Source organism: Aedes albopictus, unplaced genomic scaffold (genome assembly GCF_035046485.1).
Source record: "Aedes albopictus strain Foshan unplaced genomic scaffold, AalbF5 HiC_scaffold_81, whole genome shotgun sequence".
NCBI lineage: Eukaryota > Metazoa > Arthropoda > Insecta > Diptera > Culicidae > Aedes > Aedes albopictus.
Window position 1 is genome coordinate 51,818 of NW_026917654.1, and position 20,867 is coordinate 72,684.

Here is a 20,867-nt window from a genome sequence, read left to right on the forward strand (position 1 = left end):
TCGCTTCCTGAGGGGGCGGTCCAGAATGTCGAATTGTTTAAAAATCCATATTCACTAAAACTGATGTGGTCAGGGCGTTAACAGTGTGCACCCAAAATAACCAAAATTGGCATTTTATAATATTTCGCTTCCTGAGGGGGCGGTCCAGAATGTCGAATTGTTTAAAAATCCATATTCACTAAAACTGATGTGGTCAGGGCGTTGACAGTGTGCACCCAAAATAACCAAAATTGGCATTATATAATATTTTGCTTCCTGAGGGGGCGGTCCAGAATGTCGAATTGTTTAAAAATCCATATTCACTAAAACTGATGTGGTCAGGGCGTTGACAGTGTGCACCCAAAATAACCAAAATTGGCATTATATAATATTTCGCTTCCTGAGGGGGCGGTCCAGAATGTCGAATTGTTTAAAAATCCATATTCACTAAAACTGATGTGGTCAGGGCGTTGACAGTGTGCACCCAAAATAACCAAAATTGGCATTATATAATATTTCGCTTCCTGAGGGGGCGGTCCAGAATGTCGAATTGTTTAAAAATCCATATTCACTAAAACTGATGTGGTCAGGGCGTTGACAGTGTGCACCCAAAATAACCAAAATTGGCATTATATAATATTTCGCTTCCTGAGGGGGCGGTCCAGAATGTCGAATTGTTTAAAAATCCATATTCACTAAAACTGATGTGGTCAGGGCGTTAACAGTGTGCACCCAAAATAACCAAAATTGGCATTTTATAATATTTCGCTTCCTGAGGGGGCGGTCCAGAATGTCGAATTGTTTAAAAATCCATATTCACTAAAACTGATGTGGTCAGGGCGTTGACAGTGTGCACCCAAAATAACCAAAATTGGCATTATATAATATTTCGCTTCCTGAGGGGGCGGTCCAGAATGTCGAATTGTTTAAAAATCCATATTCACTAAAACTGATGTGGTCAGGGCGTTGACAGTGTGCACCCAAAATAACCAAAATTGGCATTATATAATATTTCGCTTCCTGAGGGGGCGGTCCAGAATGTCGAATTGTTAAAAAATCCATATTCACTAAAACTGATGTGGTCAGGGCGTTAACAGTGTGCACCCAAAATAACCAAAATTGGCATTTTATAATATTTCGCTTCCTGAGGGGGCGGTCCAGAATGTCGAATTGTTTAAAAATCCATATTCACTAAAACTGATGTGGTCAGGGCGTTGACAGTGTGCACCCAAAATAACCAAAATTGGCATTATATAATATTTCGCTTCCTGAGGGGGCGGTCCAGAATGTCGAATTGTTTAAAAATCCATATTCACTAAAACTGATGTGGTCAGGGCGTTAACAGTGTGCACCCAAAATAACCAAAATTGGCATTTTATAATATTTCGCTTCCTGAGGGGGCGGTCCAGAATGTCGAATTGTTTAAAAATCCATATTCACTAAAACTGATGTGGTCAGGGCGTTGACAGTGTGCACCCAAAATAACCAAAATTGGCATTATATAATATTTCGCTTCCTGAGGGGGCGGTCCAGAATGTCGAATTGTTTAAAAATCCATATTCACTAAAACTGATGTGGTCAGGGCGTTGACAGTGTGCACCCAAAATAACCAAAATTGGCATTATATAATATTTCGCTTCCTGAGGGGGCGGTCCAGAATGTCGAATTGTTAAAAAATCCATATTCACTAAAACTGATGTGGTCAGGGCGTTAACAGTGTGCACCCAAAATAACCAAAATTGGCATTTTATAATATTTCGCTTCCTGAGGGGGCGGTCCAGAATGTCGAATTGTTTAAAAATCCATATTCACTAAAACTGATGTGGTCAGGGCGTTGACAGTGTGCACCCAAAATAACCAAAATTGGCATTTTATAATATTTCGCTTCCTGAGGGGGCGGTCCAGAATGTCGAATTGTTTAAAAATCCATATTCACTAGAACTGATGTGGTCAGGGCGTTAACAGTGTGCACCCAAAATAACCAAAATTGGTATTTTATTATATTTTGCATCCTGAAAAAAAAAATTTTTTTTTGAACTGAAGAGCTGGTTACTCAGTGAGTAACTTAGAGTAACCACGATGACACCACTGCCCGAGGGGGCGGTCCAGAATGTCGAATTGTTAAAAAATCCATATTCACTAGAACTGATGTGGTCAGGGCGTTGACAGTGTGCACCCAAAATAACCAAAATTGGCATTATATAATATTTCGCTTCCTGAGGGGGCGGTCCAGAATGTCGAATTGTTTAAAAATCCATATTCACTAAAACTGATGTGGTCAGGGCGTTAACAGTGTGCACCCAAAATAACCAAAATTGGCATTTTATAATATTTCGCTTCCTGAGGGGGCGGTCCAGAATGTCGAATTGTTTAAAAATCCATATTCACTAGAACTGATGTGGTCAGGGCGTTAACAGTGTGCACCCAAAATAACCAAAATTGGTATTTTATTATATTTTGCATCCTGAAAAAAAAAATTTTTTTTTGAACTGAAGAGCTGGTTACTCAGTGAGTAACTTAGAGTAACCACGATGACACCACTGCCCGAGGGGGCGGTCCAGAATGTCGAATTGTTAAAAAATCCATATTCACTAGAACTGATGTGGTCAGGGCGTTGACAGTGTGCACCCAAAATAACCAAAATTGGCATTATATAATATTTCGCTTCCTGAGGGGGCGGTCCAGAATGTCGAATTGTTTAAAAATCCATATTCACTAAAACTGATGTGGTCAGGGCGTTGACAGTGTGCACCCAAAATAACCAAAATTGGCATTATATAATATTTCGCTTCCTGAGGGGGCGGTCCAGAATGTCGAATTGTTTAAAAATCCATATTCACTAAAACTGATGTGGTCAGGGCGTTAACAGTGTGCACCCAAAATAACCAAAATTGGCATTTTATAATATTTCGCTTCCTGAGGGGGCGGTCCAGAATGTCGAATTGTTTAAAAATCCATATTCACTAAAACTGATGTGGTCAGGGCGTTAACAGTGTGCACCCAAAATAACCAAAATTGGCATTTTATAATATTTCGCTTCCTGAGGGGGCGGTCCAGAATGTCGAATTGTTTAAAAATCCATATTCACTAAAACTGATGTGGTCAGGGCGTTGACAGTGTGCACCCAAAATAACCAAAATTGGCATTATATAATATTTCGCTTCCTGAGGGGGCGGTCCAGAATGTCGAATTGTTTAAAAATCCATATTCACTAAAACTGATGTGGTCAGGGCGTTAACAGTGTGCACCCAAAATAACCAAAATTGGCATTTTATAATATTTCGCTTCCTGAGGGGGCGGTCCAGAATGTCGAATTGTTTAAAAATCCATATTCACTAAAACTGATGTGGTCAGGGCGTTAACAGTGTGCACCCAAAATAACCAAAATTGGCATTTTATAATATTTCGCTTCCTGAGGGGGCGGTCCAGAATGTCGAATTGTTTAAAAATCCATATTCACTAGAACTGATGTGGTCAGGGCGTTAACAGTGTGCACCCAAAATAACCAAAATTGGCATTATATAATATTTCGCTTCCTGAGGGGGCGGTCCAGAATGTCGAATTGTTTAAAAATCCATATTCACTAAAACTGATGTGGTCAGGGCGTTAACAGTGTGCACCCAAAATAACCAAAATTGGCATTTTATAATATTTCGCTTCCTGAGGGGGCGGTCCAGAATGTCGAATTGTTTAAAAATCCATATTCACTAAAACTGATGTGGTCAGGGCGTTAACAGTGTGCACCCAAAATAACCAAAATTGGCATTTTATAATATTTCGCTTCCTGAGGGGGCGGTCCAGAATGTCGAATTGTTTAAAAATCCATATTCACTAGAACTGATGTGGTCAGGGCGTTAACAGTGTGCACCCAAAATAACCAAAATTGGTATTTTATTATATTTTGCATCCTGAAAAAAAAAATTTTTTTTTGAACTGAAGAGCTGGTTACTCAGTGAGTAACTTAGAGTAACCACGATGACACCACTGCCCGAGGGGGCGGTCCAGAATGTCGAATTGTTAAAAAATCCATATTCACTAGAACTGATGTGGTCAGGGCGTTGACAGTGTGCACCCAAAATAACCAAAATTGGCATTATATAATATTTCGCTTCCTGAGGGGGCGGTCCAGAATGTCGAATTGTTTAAAAATCCATATTCACTAAAACTGATGTGGTCAGGGCGTTGACAGTGTGCACCCAAAATAACCAAAATTGGCATTATATAATATTTCGCTTCCTGAGGGGGCGGTCCAGAATGTCGAATTGTTTAAAAATCCATATTCACTAAAACTGATGTGGTCAGGGCGTTAACAGTGTGCACCCAAAATAACCAAAATTGGCATTATATAATATTTCGCTTCCTGAGGGGGCGGTCCAGAATGTCGAATTGTTTAAAAATCCATATTCACTAAAACTGATGTGGTCAGGGCGTTGACAGTGTGCACCCAAAATAACCAAAATTGGCATTTTATAATATTTCGCTTCCTGAGGGGGCGGTCCAGAATGTCGAATTGTTTAAAAATCCATATTCACTAAAACTGATGTGGTCAGGGCGTTAACAGTGTGCACCCAAAATAACCAAAATTGGCATTTTATAATATTTCGCTTCCTGAGGGGGCGGTCCAGAATGTCGAATTGTTTAAAAATCCATATTCACTAGAACTGATGTGGTCAGGGCGTTAACAGTGTGCACCCAAAATAACCAAAATTGGTATTTTATTATATTTTGCATCCTGAAAAAAAAATTTTTTTTTTGAACTGAAGAGCTGGTTACTCAGTGAGTAACTTAGAGTAACCACGATGACACCACTGCCGAGGGGGCGGTCCAGAATGTCGAATTGTTTAAAAATCCATATTCACTAAAACTGATGTGGTCAGGGCGTTAACAGTGTGCACCCAAAATAACCAAAATTGGCATTTTATAATATTTCGCTTCCTGAGGGGGCGGTCCAGAATGTCGAATTGTTTAAAAATCCATATTCACTAAAACTGATGTGGTCAGGGCGTTGACAGTGTGCACCCAAAATAACCAAAATTGGCATTTTATAATATTTCGCTTCCTGAGGGGGCGGTCCAGAATGTCGAATTGTTTAAAAATCCATATTCACTAAAACTGATGTGGTCAGGGCGTTAACAGTGTGCACCCAAAATAACCAAAATTGGCATTTTATAATATTTCGCTTCCTGAGGGGGCGGTCCAGAATGTCGAATTGTTTAAAAATCCATATTCACTAAAACTGATGTGGTCAGGGCGTTGACAGTGTGCACCCAAAATAACCAAAATTGGCATTTTATAATATTTCGCTTCCTGAGGGGGCGGTCCAGAATGTCGAATTGTTTAAAAATCCATATTCACTAAAACTGATGTGGTCAGGGCGTTAACAGTGTGCACCCAAAATAACCAAAATTGGCATTTTATAATATTTCGCTTCCTGAGGGGGCGGTCCAGAATGTCGAATTGTTTAAAAATCCATATTCACTAAAACTGATGTGGTCAGGGCGTTAACAGTGTGCACCCAAAATAACCAAAATTGGCATTTTATAATATTTCGCTTCCTGAGGGGGCGGTCCAGAATGTCGAATTGTTTAAAAATCCATATTCACTAGAACTGATGTGGTCAGGGCGTTAACAGTGTGCACCCAAAATAACCAAAATTGGTATTTTATTATATTTTGCATCCTGAAAAAAAAATTTTTTTTTTGAACTGAAGAGCTGGTTACTCAGTGAGTAACTTAGAGTAACCACGATGACACCACTGCCGAGGGGGCGGTCCAGAATGTCGAATTGTTAAAAAATCCATATTCACTAGAACTGATGTGGTCAGGGCGTTGACAGTGTGCACCCAAAATAACCAAAATTGGCATTATATAATATTTCGCTTCCTGAGGGGGCGGTCCAGAATGTCGAATTGTTTAAAAATCCATATTCACTAAAACTGATGTGGTCAGGGCGTTAACAGTGTGCACCCAAAATAACCAAAATTGGCATTTTATAATATTTCGCTTCCTGAGGGGGCGGTCCAGAATGTCGAATTGTTTAAAAATCCATATTCACTAAAACTGATGTGGTCAGGGCGTTGACAGTGTGCACCCAAAATAACCAAAATTGGCATTATATAATATTTCGCTTCCTGAGGGGGCGGTCCAGAATGTCGAATTGTTAAAAAATCCATATTCACTAAAACTGATGTGGTCAGGGCGTTAACAGTGTGCACCCAAAATAACCAAAATTGGCATTTTATAATATTTCGCTTCCTGAGGGGGCGGTCCAGAATGTCGAATTGTTTAAAAATCCATATTCACTAAAACTGATGTGGTCAGGGCGTTAACAGTGTGCACCCAAAATAACCAAAATTGGCATTATATAATATTTTGCTTCCTGAGGGGGCGGTCCAGAATGTCGAATTGTTTAAAAATCCATATTCACTAAAACTGATGTGGTCAGGGCGTTAACAGTGTGCACCCAAAATAACCAAAATTGGCATTTTATAATATTTCGCTTCCTGAGGGGGCGGTCCAGAATGTCGAATTGTTTAAAAATCCATATTCACTAGAACTGATGTGGTCAGGGCGTTAACAGTGTGCACCCAAAATAACCAAAATTGGCATTATATAATATTTTGCTTCCTGAGGGGGCGGTCCAGAATGTCGAATTGTTTAAAAATCCATATTCACTAAAACTGATGTGGTCAGGGCGTTAACAGTGTGCACCCAAAATAACCAAAATTGGCATTTTATAATATTTCGCTTCCTGAGGGGGCGGTCCAGAATGTCGAATTGTTTAAAAATCCATATTCACTAAAACTGATGTGGTCAGGGCGTTGACAGTGTGCACCCAAAATAACCAAAATTGGCATTATATAATATTTCGCTTCCTGAGGGGGCGGTCCAGAATGTCGAATTGTTAAAAAATCCATATTCACTAAAACTGATGTGGTCAGGGCGTTAACAGTGTGCACCCAAAATAACCAAAATTGGCATTTTATAATATTTCGCTTCCTGAGGGGGCGGTCCAGAATGTCGAATTGTTTAAAAATCCATATTCACTAAAACTGATGTGGTCAGGGCGTTAACAGTGTGCACCCAAAATAACCAAAATTGGCATTATATAATATTTTGCTTCCTGAGGGGGCGGTCCAGAATGTCGAATTGTTTAAAAATCCATATTCACTAAAACTGATGTGGTCAGGGCGTTAACAGTGTGCACCCAAAATAACCAAAATTGGCATTATATAATATTTTGCTTCCTGAGGGGGCGGTCCAGAATGTCGAATTGTTAAAAAATCCATATTCACTAGAACTGATGTGGTCAGGGCGTTGACAGTGTGCACCCAAAATAACCAAAATTGGCATTATATAATATTTCGCTTCCTGAGGGGGCGGTCCAGAATGTCGAATTGTTAAAAAATCCATATTCACTAAAACTGATGTGGTCAGGGCGTTGACAGTGTGCACCCAAAATAACCAAAATTGGCATTATATAATATTTCGCTTCCTGAGGGGGCGGTCCAGAATGTCGAATTGTTTAAAAATCCATATTCACTAAAACTGATGTGGTCAGGGCGTTAACAGTGTGCACCCAAAATAACCAAAATTGGCATTTTATAATATTTCGCTTCCTGAGGGGGCGGTCCAGAATGTCGAATTGTTTAAAAATCCATATTCACTAGAACTGATGTGGTCAGGGCGTTAACAGTGTGCACCCAAAATAACCAAAATTGGTATTTTATTATATTTTGCATCCTGAAAAAAAAATTTTTTTTTTGAACTGAAGAGCTGGTTACTCAGTGAGTAACTTAGAGTAACCACGATGACACCACTGCCCGAGGGAGCGGTCCAGAATGTCGAATTGTTAAAAAATCCATATTCACTAGAACTGATGTGGTCAGGGCGTTGACAGTGTGCACCCAAAATAACCAAAATTGGCATTATATAATATTTCGCTTCCTGAGGGGGCGGTCCAGAATGTCGAATTGTTAAAAAATCCATATTCACTAAAACTGATGTGGTCAGGGCGTTGACAGTGTGCACCCAAAATAACCAAAATTGGCATTATATAATATTTCGCTTCCTGAGGGGGCGGTCCAGAATGTCGAATTGTTTAAAAATCCATATTCACTAAAACTGATGTGGTCAGGGCGTTGACAGTGTGCACCCAAAATAACCAAAATTGGCATTATATAATATTTTGCTTCCTGAGGGGGCGGTCCAGAATGTCGAATTGTTTAAAAATCCATATTCACTAAAACTGATGTGGTCAGGGCGTTAACAGTGTGCACCCAAAATAACCAAAATTGGCATTATATAATATTTCGCTTCCTGAGGGGGCGGTCCAGAATGTCGAATTGTTTAAAAATCCATATTCACTAGAACTGATGTGGTCAGGGCGTTAACAGTGTGCACCCAAAATAACCAAAATTGGTATTTTATTATATTTTGCATCCTGAAAAAAAAATTTTTTTTTTGAACTGAAGAGCTGGTTACTCAGTGAGTAACTTAGAGTAACCACGATGACACCACTGCCCGAGGGGGCGGTCCAGAATGTCGAATTGTTTAAAAATCCATATTCACTAAAACTGATGTGGTCAGGGCGTTAACAGTGTGCACCCAAAATAACCAAAATTGGCATTTTATAATATTTCGCTTCCTGAGGGGGCGGTCCAGAATGTCGAATTGTTTAAAAATCCATATTCACTAAAACTGATGTGGTCAGGGCGTTGACAGTGTGCACCCAAAATAACCAAAATTGGCATTATATAATATTTCGCTTCCTGAGGGGGCGGTCCAGAATGTCGAATTGTTTAAAAATCCATATTCACTAAAACTGATGTGGTCAGGGCGTTGACAGTGTGCACCCAAAATAACCAAAATTGGCATTATATAATATTTCGCTTCCTGAGGGGGCGGTCCAGAATGTCGAATTGTTTAAAAATCCATATTCACTAAAACTGATGTGGTCAGGGCGTTGACAGTGTGCACCCAAAATAACCAAAATTGGCATTATATAATATTTCGCTTCCTGAGGGGGCGGTCCAGAATGTCGAATTGTTTAAAAATCCATATTCACTAAAACTGATGTGGTCAGGGCGTTGACAGTGTGCACCCAAAATAACCAAAATTGGCATTATATCCCGGGTAGAGGAAAAGAGCTTAATAAGAGCATATTTTGATATTGAGATCAAAATGTGATATTGGTTTGATTGATATAAGAGATAAAAGATCTAAAAATAATATCTAAAATTTACTCCTGGAACATCATTATCAGATCATAATTAGATCTTGTAAGATCTAACCAATAGCAGCAAGCTATTCGTTTGATCTTGAAAAATCAAAATTTGATATTCTTCAGATGTTCCAGGAACATTTTTCAGATATTATTTTCAGATCTTTTATCTCTTATGTCAATCAAACCAATATCACGTTTTGATCGTCAGTACTTCACCTCTACCCGGGATAATATTTCGCTTCCTGAGGGGGCGGTCCAGAATGTCGAATTGTTTAAAAATCCATATTCACTAGAACTGATGTGGTCAGGGCGTTAACAGTGTGCACCCAAAATAACCAAAATTGGTATTTTATTATATTTTGCATCCTGAAAAAAAAATTTTTTTTTTGAACTGAAGAGCTGGTTACTCAGTGAGTAACTTAGAGTAACCACGATGACACCACTGCCGAGGGGGCGGTCCAGAATGTCGAATTGTTAAAAAATCCATATTCACTAGAACTGATGTGGTCAGGGCGTTGACAGTGTGCACCCAAAATAACCAAAATTGGCATTATATAATATTTCGCTTCCTGAGGGGGCGGTCCAGAATGTCGAATTGTTTAAAAATCCATATTCACTAAAACTGATGTGGTCAGGGCGTTGACAGTGTGCACCCAAAATAACCAAAATTGGCATTATATAATATTTCGCTTCCTGAGGGGGTGGTCCAGAATGTCGAATTGTTTAAAAATCCATATTCACTAAAACTGATGTGGTCAGGGCGTTAACAGTGTGCACCCAAAATAACCAAAATTGGCATTTTATAATATTTCGCTTCCTGAGGGGGCGGTCCAGAATGTCGAATTGTTTAAAAATCCATATTCACTAAAACTGATGTGGTCAGGGCGTTAACAGTGTGCACCCAAAATAACCAAAATTGGCATTATATAATATTTCGCTTCCTGAGGGGGCGGTCCAGAATGTCGAATTGTTTAAAAATCCATATTCACTAAAACTGATGTGGTCAGGGCGTTGACAGTGTGCACCCAAAATAACCAAAATTGGCATTATATAATATTTCGCTTCCTGAGGGGGCGGTCCAGAATGTCGAATTGTTTAAAAATCCATATTCACTAAAACTGATGTGGTCAGGGCGTTGACAGTGTGCACCCAAAATAACCAAAATTGGCATTATATAATATTTCGCTTCCTGAGGGGGCGGTCCAGAATGTCGAATTGTTTAAAAATCCATATTCACTAGAACTGATGTGGTCAGGGCGTTAACAGTGTGCACCCAAAATAACCAAAATTGGTATTTTATTATATTTTGCATCCTGAAAAAAAAATTTTTTTTTTGAACTGAAGAGCTGGTTACTCAGTGAGTAACTTAGAGTAACCACGATGACACCACTGCCGAGGGGGCGGTCCAGAATGTCGAATTGTTAAAAAATCCATATTCACTAGAACTGATGTGGTCAGGGCGTTGACAGTGTGCACCCAAAATAACCAAAATTGGCATTATATAATATTTCGCTTCCTGAGGGGGCGGTCCAGAATGTCGAATTGTTTAAAAATCCATATTCACTAAAACTGATGTGGTCAGGGCGTTGACAGTGTGCACCCAAAATAACCAAAATTGGCATTATATAATATTTTGCTTCCTGAGGGGGCGGTCCAGAATGTCGAATTGTTTAAAAATCCATATTCACTAAAACTGATGTGGTCAGGGCGTTAACAGTGTGCACCCAAAATAACCAAAATTGGCATTATATAATATTTTGCTTCCTGAGGGGGCGGTCCAGAATGTCGAATTGTTTAAAAATCCATATTCACTAAAACTGATGTGGTCAGGGCGTTGACAGTGTGCACCCAAAATAACCAAAATTGGCATTATATAATATTTTGCTTCCTGAGGGGGCGGTCCAGAATGTCGAATTGTTTAAAAATCCATATTCACTAAAACTGATGTGGTCAGGGCGTTGACAGTGTGCACCCAAAATAACCAAAATTGGCATTATATAATATTTTGCTTCCTGAGGGGGCGGTCCAGAATGTCGAATTGTTTAAAAATCCATATTCACTAAAACTGATGTGGTCAGGGCGTTGACAGTGTGCACCCAAAATAACCAAAATTGGCATTATATAATATTTCGCTTCCTGAGGGGGCGGTCCAGAATGTCGAATTGTTTAAAAATCCATATTCACTAAAACTGATGTGGTCAGGGCGTTAACAGTGTGCACCCAAAATAACCAAAATTGGCATTTTATAATATTTCGCTTCCTGAGGGGGCGGTCCAGAATGTCGAATTGTTTAAAAATCCATATTCACTAAAACTGATGTGGTCAGGGCGTTGACAGTGTGCACCCAAAATAACCAAAATTGGCATTATATAATATTTCGCTTCCTGAGGGGGCGGTCCAGAATGTCGAATTGTTTAAAAATCCATATTCACTAAAACTGATGTGGTCAGGGCGTTAACAGTGTGCACCCAAAATAACCAAAATTGGCATTTTATAATATTTCGCTTCCTGAGGGGGCGGTCCAGAATGTCGAATTGTTTAAAAATCCATATTCACTAAAACTGATGTGGTCAGGGCGTTGACAGTGTGCACCCAAAATAACCAAAATTGGCATTATATAATATTTTGCTTCCTGAGGGGGCGGTCCAGAATGTCGAATTGTTTAAAAATCCATATTCACTAAAACTGATGTGGTCAGGGCGTTAACAGTGTGCACCCAAAATAACCAAAATTGGCATTATATAATATTTTGCTTCCTGAGGGGGCGGTCCAGAATGTCGAATTGTTTAAAAATCCATATTCACTAAAACTGATGTGGTCAGGGCGTTAACAGTGTGCACCCAAAATAACCAAAATTGGCATTATATAATATTTTGCTTCCTGAGGGGGCGGTCCAGAATGTCGAATTGTTTAAAAATCCATATTCACTAAAACTGATGTGGTCAGGGCGTTGACAGTGTGCACCCAAAATAACCAAAATTGGCATTATATAATATTTTGCTTCCTGAGGGGGCGGTCCAGAATGTCGAATTGTTTAAAAATCCATATTCACTAAAACTGATGTGGTCAGGGCGTTAACAGTGTGCACCCAAAATAACCAAAATTGGCATTATATAATATTTTGCTTCCTGAGGGGGCGGTCCAGAATGTCGAATTGTTAAAAAATCCATATTCACTAGAACTGATGTGGTCAGGGCGTTGACAGTGTGCACCCAAAATAACCAAAATTGGCATTATATAATATTTCGCTTCCTGAGGGGGCGGTCCAGAATGTCGAATTGTTAAAAAATCCATATTCACTAAAACTGATGTGGTCAGGGCGTTGACAGTGTGCACCCAAAATAACCAAAATTGGCATTATATAATATTTCGCTTCCTGAGGGGGCGGTCCAGAATGTCGAATTGTTTAAAAATCCATATTCACTAAAACTGATGTGGTCAGGGCGTTGACAGTGTGCACCCAAAATAACCAAAATTGGCATTATATAATATTTTGCTTCCTGAGGGGGCGGTCCAGAATGTCGAATTGTTTAAAAATCCATATTCACTAAAACTGATGTGGTCAGGGCGTTAACAGTGTGCACCCAAAATAACCAAAATTGGCATTATATAATATTTCGCTTCCTGAGGGGGCGGTCCAGAATGTCGAATTGTTTAAAAATCCATATTCACTAGAACTGATGTGGTCAGGGCGTTAACAGTGTGCACCCAAAATAACCAAAATTGGTATTTTATTATATTTTGCATCCTGAAAAAAAAATTTTTTTTTTGAACTGAAGAGCTGGTTACTCAGTGAGTAACTTAGAGTAACCACGATGACACCACTGCCCGAGGGGGCGGTCCAGAATGTCGAATTGTTTAAAAATCCATATTCACTAAAACTGATGTGGTCAGGGCGTTAACAGTGTGCACCCAAAATAACCAAAATTGGCATTTTATAATATTTCGCTTCCTGAGGGGGCGGTCCAGAATGTCGAATTGTTTAAAAATCCATATTCACTAAAACTGATGTGGTCAGGGCGTTGACAGTGTGCACCCAAAATAACCAAAATTGGCATTATATAATATTTCGCTTCCTGAGGGGGCGGTCCAGAATGTCGAATTGTTTAAAAATCCATATTCACTAAAACTGATGTGGTCAGGGCGTTGACAGTGTGCACCCAAAATAACCAAAATTGGCATTATATAATATTTCGCTTCCTGAGGGGGCGGTCCAGAATGTCGAATTGTTTAAAAATCCATATTCACTAAAACTGATGTGGTCAGGGCGTTGACAGTGTGCACCCAAAATAACCAAAATTGGCATTATATAATATTTCGCTTCCTGAGGGGGCGGTCCAGAATGTCGAATTGTTTAAAAATCCATATTCACTAAAACTGATGTGGTCAGGGCGTTGACAGTGTGCACCCAAAATAACCAAAATTGGCATTATATCCCGGGTAGAGGAAAAGAGCTTAATAAGAGCATATTTTGATATTGAGATCAAAATGTGATATTGGTTTGATTGATATAAGAGATAAAAGATCTAAAAATAATATCTAAAATTTACTCCTGGAACATCATTATCAGATCATAATTAGATCTTGTAAGATCTAACCAATAGCAGCAAGCTATTCGTTTGATCTTGAAAAATCAAAATTTGATATTCTTCAGATGTTCCAGGAACATTTTTCAGATATTATTTTCAGATCTTTTATCTCTTATGTCAATCAAACCAATATCACGTTTTGATCGTCAGTACTTCACCTCTACCCGGGATAATATTTCGCTTCCTGAGGGGGCGGTCCAGAATGTCGAATTGTTTAAAAATCCATATTCACTAGAACTGATGTGGTCAGGGCGTTAACAGTGTGCACCCAAAATAACCAAAATTGGTATTTTATTATATTTTGCATCCTGAAAAAAAAATTTTTTTTTTGAACTGAAGAGCTGGTTACTCAGTGAGTAACTTAGAGTAACCACGATGACACCACTGCCGAGGGGGCGGTCCAGAATGTCGAATTGTTAAAAAATCCATATTCACTAGAACTGATGTGGTCAGGGCGTTGACAGTGTGCACCCAAAATAACCAAAATTGGCATTATATAATATTTCGCTTCCTGAGGGGGCGGTCCAGAATGTCGAATTGTTTAAAAATCCATATTCACTAAAACTGATGTGGTCAGGGCGTTAACAGTGTGCACCCAAAATAACCAAAATTGGCATTATATAATATTTCGCTTCCTGAGGGGGCGGTCCAGAATGTCGAATTGTTTAAAAATCCATATTCACTAGAACTGATGTGGTCAGGGCGTTAACAGTGTGCACCCAAAATAACCAAAATTGGTATTTTATTATATTTTGCATCCTGAAAAAAAAATTTTTTTTTTGAACTGAAGAGCTGGTTACTCAGTGAGTAACTTAGAGTAACCACGATGACACCACTGCCGAGGGGGCGGTCCAGAATGTCGAATTGTTAAAAAATCCATATTCACTAGAACTGATGTGGTCAGGGCGTTGACAGTGTGCACCCAAAATAACCAAAATTGGCATTATATAATATTTCGCTTCCTGAGGGGGCGGTCCAGAATGTCGAATTGTTTAAAAATCCATATTCACTAAAACTGATGTGGTCAGGGCGTTGACAGTGTGCACCCAAAATAACCAAAATTGGCATTATATAATATTTCGCTTCCTGAGGGGGTGGTCCAGAATGTCGAATTGTTTAAAAATCCATATTCACTAAAACTGATGTGGTCAGGGCGTTAACAGTGTGCACCCAAAATAACCAAAATTGGCATTTTATAATATTTCGCTTCCTGAGGGGGCGGTCCAGAATGTCGAATTGTTTAAAAATCCATATTCACTAAAACTGATGTGGTCAGGGCGTTAACAGTGTGCACCCAAAATAACCAAAATTGGCATTATATAATATTTCGCTTCCTGAGGGGGCGGTCCAGAATGTCGAATTGTTTAAAAATCCATATTCACTAAAACTGATGTGGTCAGGGCGTTGACAGTGTGCACCCAAAATAACCAAAATTGGCATTATATAATATTTCGCTTCCTGAGGGGGCGGTCCAGAATGTCGAATTGTTTAAAAATCCATATTCACTAAAACTGATGTGGTCAGGGCGTTGACAGTGTGCACCCAAAATAACCAAAATTGGCATTATATAATATTTCGCTTCCTGAGGGGGCGGTCCAGAATGTCGAATTGTTTAAAAATCCATATTCACTAGAACTGATGTGGTCAGGGCGTTAACAGTGTGCACCCAAAATAACCAAAATTGGTATTTTATTATATTTTGCATCCTGAAAAAAAAATTTTTTTTTTGAACTGAAGAGCTGGTTACTCAGTGAGTAACTTAGAGTAACCACGATGACACCACTGCCGAGGGGGCGGTCCAGAATGTCGAATTGTTAAAAAATCCATATTCACTAGAACTGATGTGGTCAGGGCGTTGACAGTGTGCACCCAAAATAACCAAAATTGGCATTATATAATATTTCGCTTCCTGAGGGGGCGGTCCAGAATGTCGAATTGTTTAAAAATCCATATTCACTAAAACTGATGTGGTCAGGGCGTTGACAGTGTGCACCCAAAATAACCAAAATTGGCATTATATAATATTTTGCTTCCTGAGGGGGCGGTCCAGAATGTCGAATTGTTTAAAAATCCATATTCACTAAAACTGATGTGGTCAGGGCGTTAACAGTGTGCACCCAAAATAACCAAAATTGGCATTATATAATATTTTGCTTCCTGAGGGGGCGGTCCAGAATGTCGAATTGTTTAAAAATCCATATTCACTAAAACTGATGTGGTCAGGGCGTTAACAGTGTGCACCCAAAATAACCAAAATTGGCATTATATAATATTTTGCTTCCTGAGGGGGCGGTCCAGAATGTCGAATTGTTTAAAAATCCATATTCACTAAAACTGATGTGGTCAGGGCGTTGACAGTGTGCACCCAAAATAACCAAAATTGGCATTATATAATATTTTGCTTCCTGAGGGGGCGGTCCAGAATGTCGAATTGTTTAAAAATCCATATTCACTAAAACTGATGTGGTCAGGGCGTTAACAGTGTGCACCCAAAATAACCAAAATTGGCATTATATAATATTTTGCTTCCTGAGGGGGCGGTCCAGAATGTCGAATTGTTTAAAAATCCATATTCACTAAAACTGATGTGGTCAGGGCGTTGACAGTGTGCACCCAAAATAACCAAAATTGGCATTTTATAATATTTCGCTTCCTGAGGGGGCGGTCCAGAATGTCGAATTGTTTAAAAATCCATATTCACTAAAACTGATGTGGTCAGGGCGTTAACAGTGTGCACCCAAAATAACCAAAATTGGCATTTTATAATATTTCGCTTCCTGAGGGGGCGGTCCAGAATGTCGAATTGTTTAAAAATCCATATTCACTAAAACTGATGTGGTCAGGGCGTTAACAGTGTGCACCCAAAATAACCAAAATTGGCATTATATAATATTTTGCTTCCTGAGGGGGCGGTCCAGAATGTCGAATTGTTTAAAAATCCATATTCACTAAAACTGATGTGGTCAGGGCGTTAACAGTGTGCACCCAAAATAACCAAAATTGGCATTTTATAATATTTCGCTTCCTGAGGGGGCGGTCCAGAATGTCGAATTGTTTAAAAATCCATATTCACTAGAACTGATGTGGTCAGGGCGTTAACAGTGTGCACCCAAAATAACCAAAATTGGTATTTTATTATATTTTGCATCCTGAAAAAAAAATTTTTTTTTTGAACTGAAGAGCTGGTTACTCAGTGAGTAACTTAGAGTAACCACGATGACACCACTGCAACTGCATCTGCTATTACATTTCTTCTTTACGTAATGGCGAAATATCCAGAAGTGCAGCAGAAAGTCTACGAGGAAGCCGTTAGTGTTCTTGGAGACTCTATTGAAACACCCATAACGCTAAGGTTTTCCTTGAAAGAGAAACTCTTAGATTCGCGATCTGTGTTAATAACATTTTGTCCTTTCTAGTGCATTAAATGACCTCAAATATCTGGATCTAGTAGTGAAAGAGTCGCTTCGTATGTTCCCTCCGGTGCCATACATATCCCGCAGCACGATAAAAGAAGTGGAACTTTCCGGATGCAACATCCCGGTTGACACTAACATCACCGTTGGAATCTACAACATGCACCACAATCCAAAGTACTTCCCGGAACCGGAGAAATTCATTCCAGAGCGTTTTGAAGCCGAACGGGGAGTGGAAAAGCAGCACCCCTATGCGTACGTGCCCTTCAGTGCCGGAAGTCGCAACTGCATTGGTCAAAAGTTCGCCCAGTACGAGATCAAATCGAAGATTTCCAAGGTGGTACGGTTGTGTCGGATGGAGTTGATCCGTCCAGGGTACGAACCACCCTTGAAGGCAGAAATGATCCTCAAACCGCAGGACGAATTGCCATTGAAATTTTTCCCACGATGATTGAAGGCTTCCCGAAGGAAATAATTTAGCGAAAGGGATAGCTGTTTGAAATTCACTTGAATATCTAATTTTCAGAGTTGAAGTAATTTATTTAGGAATTTTCTGACTTTTCAGTCCAATTATGTAATCAAAAACAATTTTGTGGTTTCTTAGAAAATACAAATTCACCTTGAACAAAAGCTCAAACAAATGAAATACCTTTACATTACGGGTGATTGTTTGTTGTAACAAATCCGTTAGTCAGGATATGCCACGAGGTCGTGGCCTCTACCTAATTACCAGTTGAACGTTGTTTTCGCTTTATTTTCTACCAACCTATATACGACGTGACTGAAGTTTCCACTGTAGTCCTCCGTATTATATACGTTTCATAACTCCTACCGAGAATAGCCTGCAGAATTTCACGCGTAAAAAAATTGACCAACCCATCAATTTGACGTCCGCGTCTCGTGATTGTAGAAGGCAACCACAAGAATCCTCAACCTTCTTAACCTAATCATTCATTGTTGATGGTTTCACTGCTTGTTGGGTTTTTATAATAGTGATGCTGGAGGATTCTTATACCCAGGTAACCACTAAGCATTTGAATAAGCCGTGTATCAGCCCGTATTATGCATTTAAACTGCTTGCTGCCCTACATAAGCAGTTCGAATGCATAACTGCCTTGAGTTAGCATAAGCTGTGCTGCTCAAAAGCCTTTGGCTGTTAATTAGCATTTCAACTGCTTGAAGTGTTTTCACTTGGGAGCAATCAGAATGCTTTTCAACTGCTCTTTAAATGCTAGGAGCAAAAAGGTTGGGAGATATGTTACGCATTTGGCAACACATGTTGTCTCTCTCTTACAGAGCCTATGCTTCTGTTTACAAATTTGTGCATCTTATTTGTTCCTTCATTTTCCCCTTCTCATCCAAAAGCACCAAAGAAAACATTACGGCAGCTGGATTGGATTGGGAGCTTGTCCATCAAATAATCACCAAATATTTATCATTTCGTCGGAAAATGTGAGCCGAATGCTTTGGTGGATCATAGGATTGTTTGAAAGAGGGAAGAATGAATCATATTCACCAGATATTTAAAAGAAGGGATCGTAATGCTCTACCATAATGAAATATCTCAATGAAAACAAGTTTTAGATGTTGAACCTGAAGCTGTTATCGAATCATTCTTTATATTGGCGATTAAATCAACGCACGCCACCGGAACAGCTTTAGCATCGTGGATCAGGAGCAACAGAATCAGAAGCAGATATGATTCATCAATCTCTGGATCGTAAGTTCAAACCTACATCACTACAAAAATCAGCAAAAAAGTACCACCTAGCACCGGCTGGAATATGGAAGGACGATAAAGCGGGGAAGCAAGCTGAGAGAACGAGAAGCAGACGTCAATCTATTTTTGTTTTTTTTTTTTGCTCGACGAGGCGTTACGCTTCTTTGACATTTCGTCTCGACGTTCCTGAAGGGATAGCACTAAGACAGCCCGTTATTTTGCCAAAACCTGCTGTGAGGTAGCACTTTAGGCGCATATACGGCTAATTAGCATTAAACACCTTGTCGTAAAGGCTACTATAATGCCGAAGGAATGCTATTTTAAATGCTTACTGGTTACTTGGGTAGTATTGATGATCCGCACTATGGAGATACACATTACAAATGCTAATTGGGTGACAGGTCTACAATTAACCGTATTTCTCTCGATTAACGGCTACGCAGTCTTGGGATTTAAAAAACGAGTTGTTTTATTCACCCGACGTTTCGACACGGGGATAGTGTCTTCCTCAGGGGGAAAATAATTACTATCGTTTTTTGTCAATTGTTTTGTCTAACTGTAACTGTCCCTTTTTGTGTCGTTTTTGGTACATGCTGTAAAGTGGGTGTGCGGTTTATCAATTAATTATGTCTATTAAAAAACCGTTAAACTGAAAGTGATTCCGAAGTGTAAGATATTTTAATGTTATAGTTTTAAAAGACATAATTAATTGATAAACCGCACACCCACTTTACAGCATGTACCAAAAACGACACAAAAAGGGACAGTTACAGTTAGACAAAACAATTGACAAAAAACGATAGTAATTATTTTCCCCCTGAGGAAGACACTATCCCCGTGTCGAAACGTCGGGTGAATAAAACAACTCGTTTTTTAAATCCCAAGACTGCGTAGCCGTTAATCGAGAGATTCAACCATACAGTCGTATTTCAATAGCAATTAACCGTATTGTTTACTACACTTCTTCTTCTTCTTTATGGCTCTACGTCCCCACTGGGACTTGGCCTGCCTCGCATCAACTTAGTGTTCTTAGAGCATTTCCACAGTTTTTAATTGAAGGGCTTTCTTTGCCTGCCATTGCATGAATTTGTATATTGTGAGGCAAGTACAATGATACATAATGCCCAGAGAGTCGAGAAAATTTTCCCGACCGGAACGGGAATCGAACCCGCCGTCTTCGGATTAGCGATCGACAGCCTTAACCACTAGGCTAACTGGAGACCCTTGTTTACTACACTTCAACCTTAATTTACGTCTGTTTAGTTTCACGCCGAATCGTTTACGCCCATTTTTTTACTTTTTCTTCAATTATTGCTGTTCAGTCGTGAATAGTTTTCTAAATATACGCAAGTTCGAAAGGATAAAAATGAATTCACCATTAAGGCGCAAGAATAATTAATAGAATTTCATGATTTTTTCTGTAATGGTCGTGGAAGACACATTTTTGCTAGAATTTGCTGGAATGAGTTTTGCAAAAAAAAAAATCTAAAAAAATTTAGAAAATCCTCCAGATTTGCCACTAGAAACTCTTTTGGGAATTCTTTGAGGATTTATCAAAAAAAAAATCTAAAAATATTTGCAGAACGAATGCATCCCTGTCGATGGATTTCTGGGATTTTTTTTCCAGGTGTTCCTGCAGATATCCTTCCATGAATTCTCACAGGAATTTTCCTTAGCACAAATTTCCCAAATAAGATTAATCTTGAAACTGGCCCACAAGCTTCTTCCGAAATTCTTCAGGGATTTTATAGGAAATTATTACAAGGATTGCTACTTGAGTAAATGCTTGTATTTTTTCATTTACTTCTTCAAACATTTCTGAAGTAATTCTCCCAGTTATATTATCAATTTTTTCCCAGGAGTTTTTCTTTGTGAATTCCTCGTAAATTATCAATAATTTCTTCACTGGTTTCTCCTGGAATTCCTCCAAATGATTCTTCA

General features: G+C 39.2%; 1 protein-coding gene across 1 annotated transcript in view; it reads left to right on the top strand.

Annotated features, from left to right (window-relative positions):
• The window catches only part of LOC115255254 (cytochrome P450 4d2-like), a 69,637-nt gene extending 51,811 nt beyond the window's left edge, over positions 1–17,826 (top strand). Inside the window, exons 3-4 of the mRNA XM_062844063.1 lie at positions 17,022–17,145; positions 17,210–17,826. Coding sequence (XP_062700047.1) covers positions 17,022–17,145; positions 17,210–17,657 — 572 coding nt within the window. The 3' untranslated portion in view covers positions 17,658–17,826. The remainder of the gene's footprint in view (positions 1–17,021; positions 17,146–17,209) is intronic.
• The last annotated feature ends 3,041 nt before the right edge of the window (positions 17,827–20,867 follow it).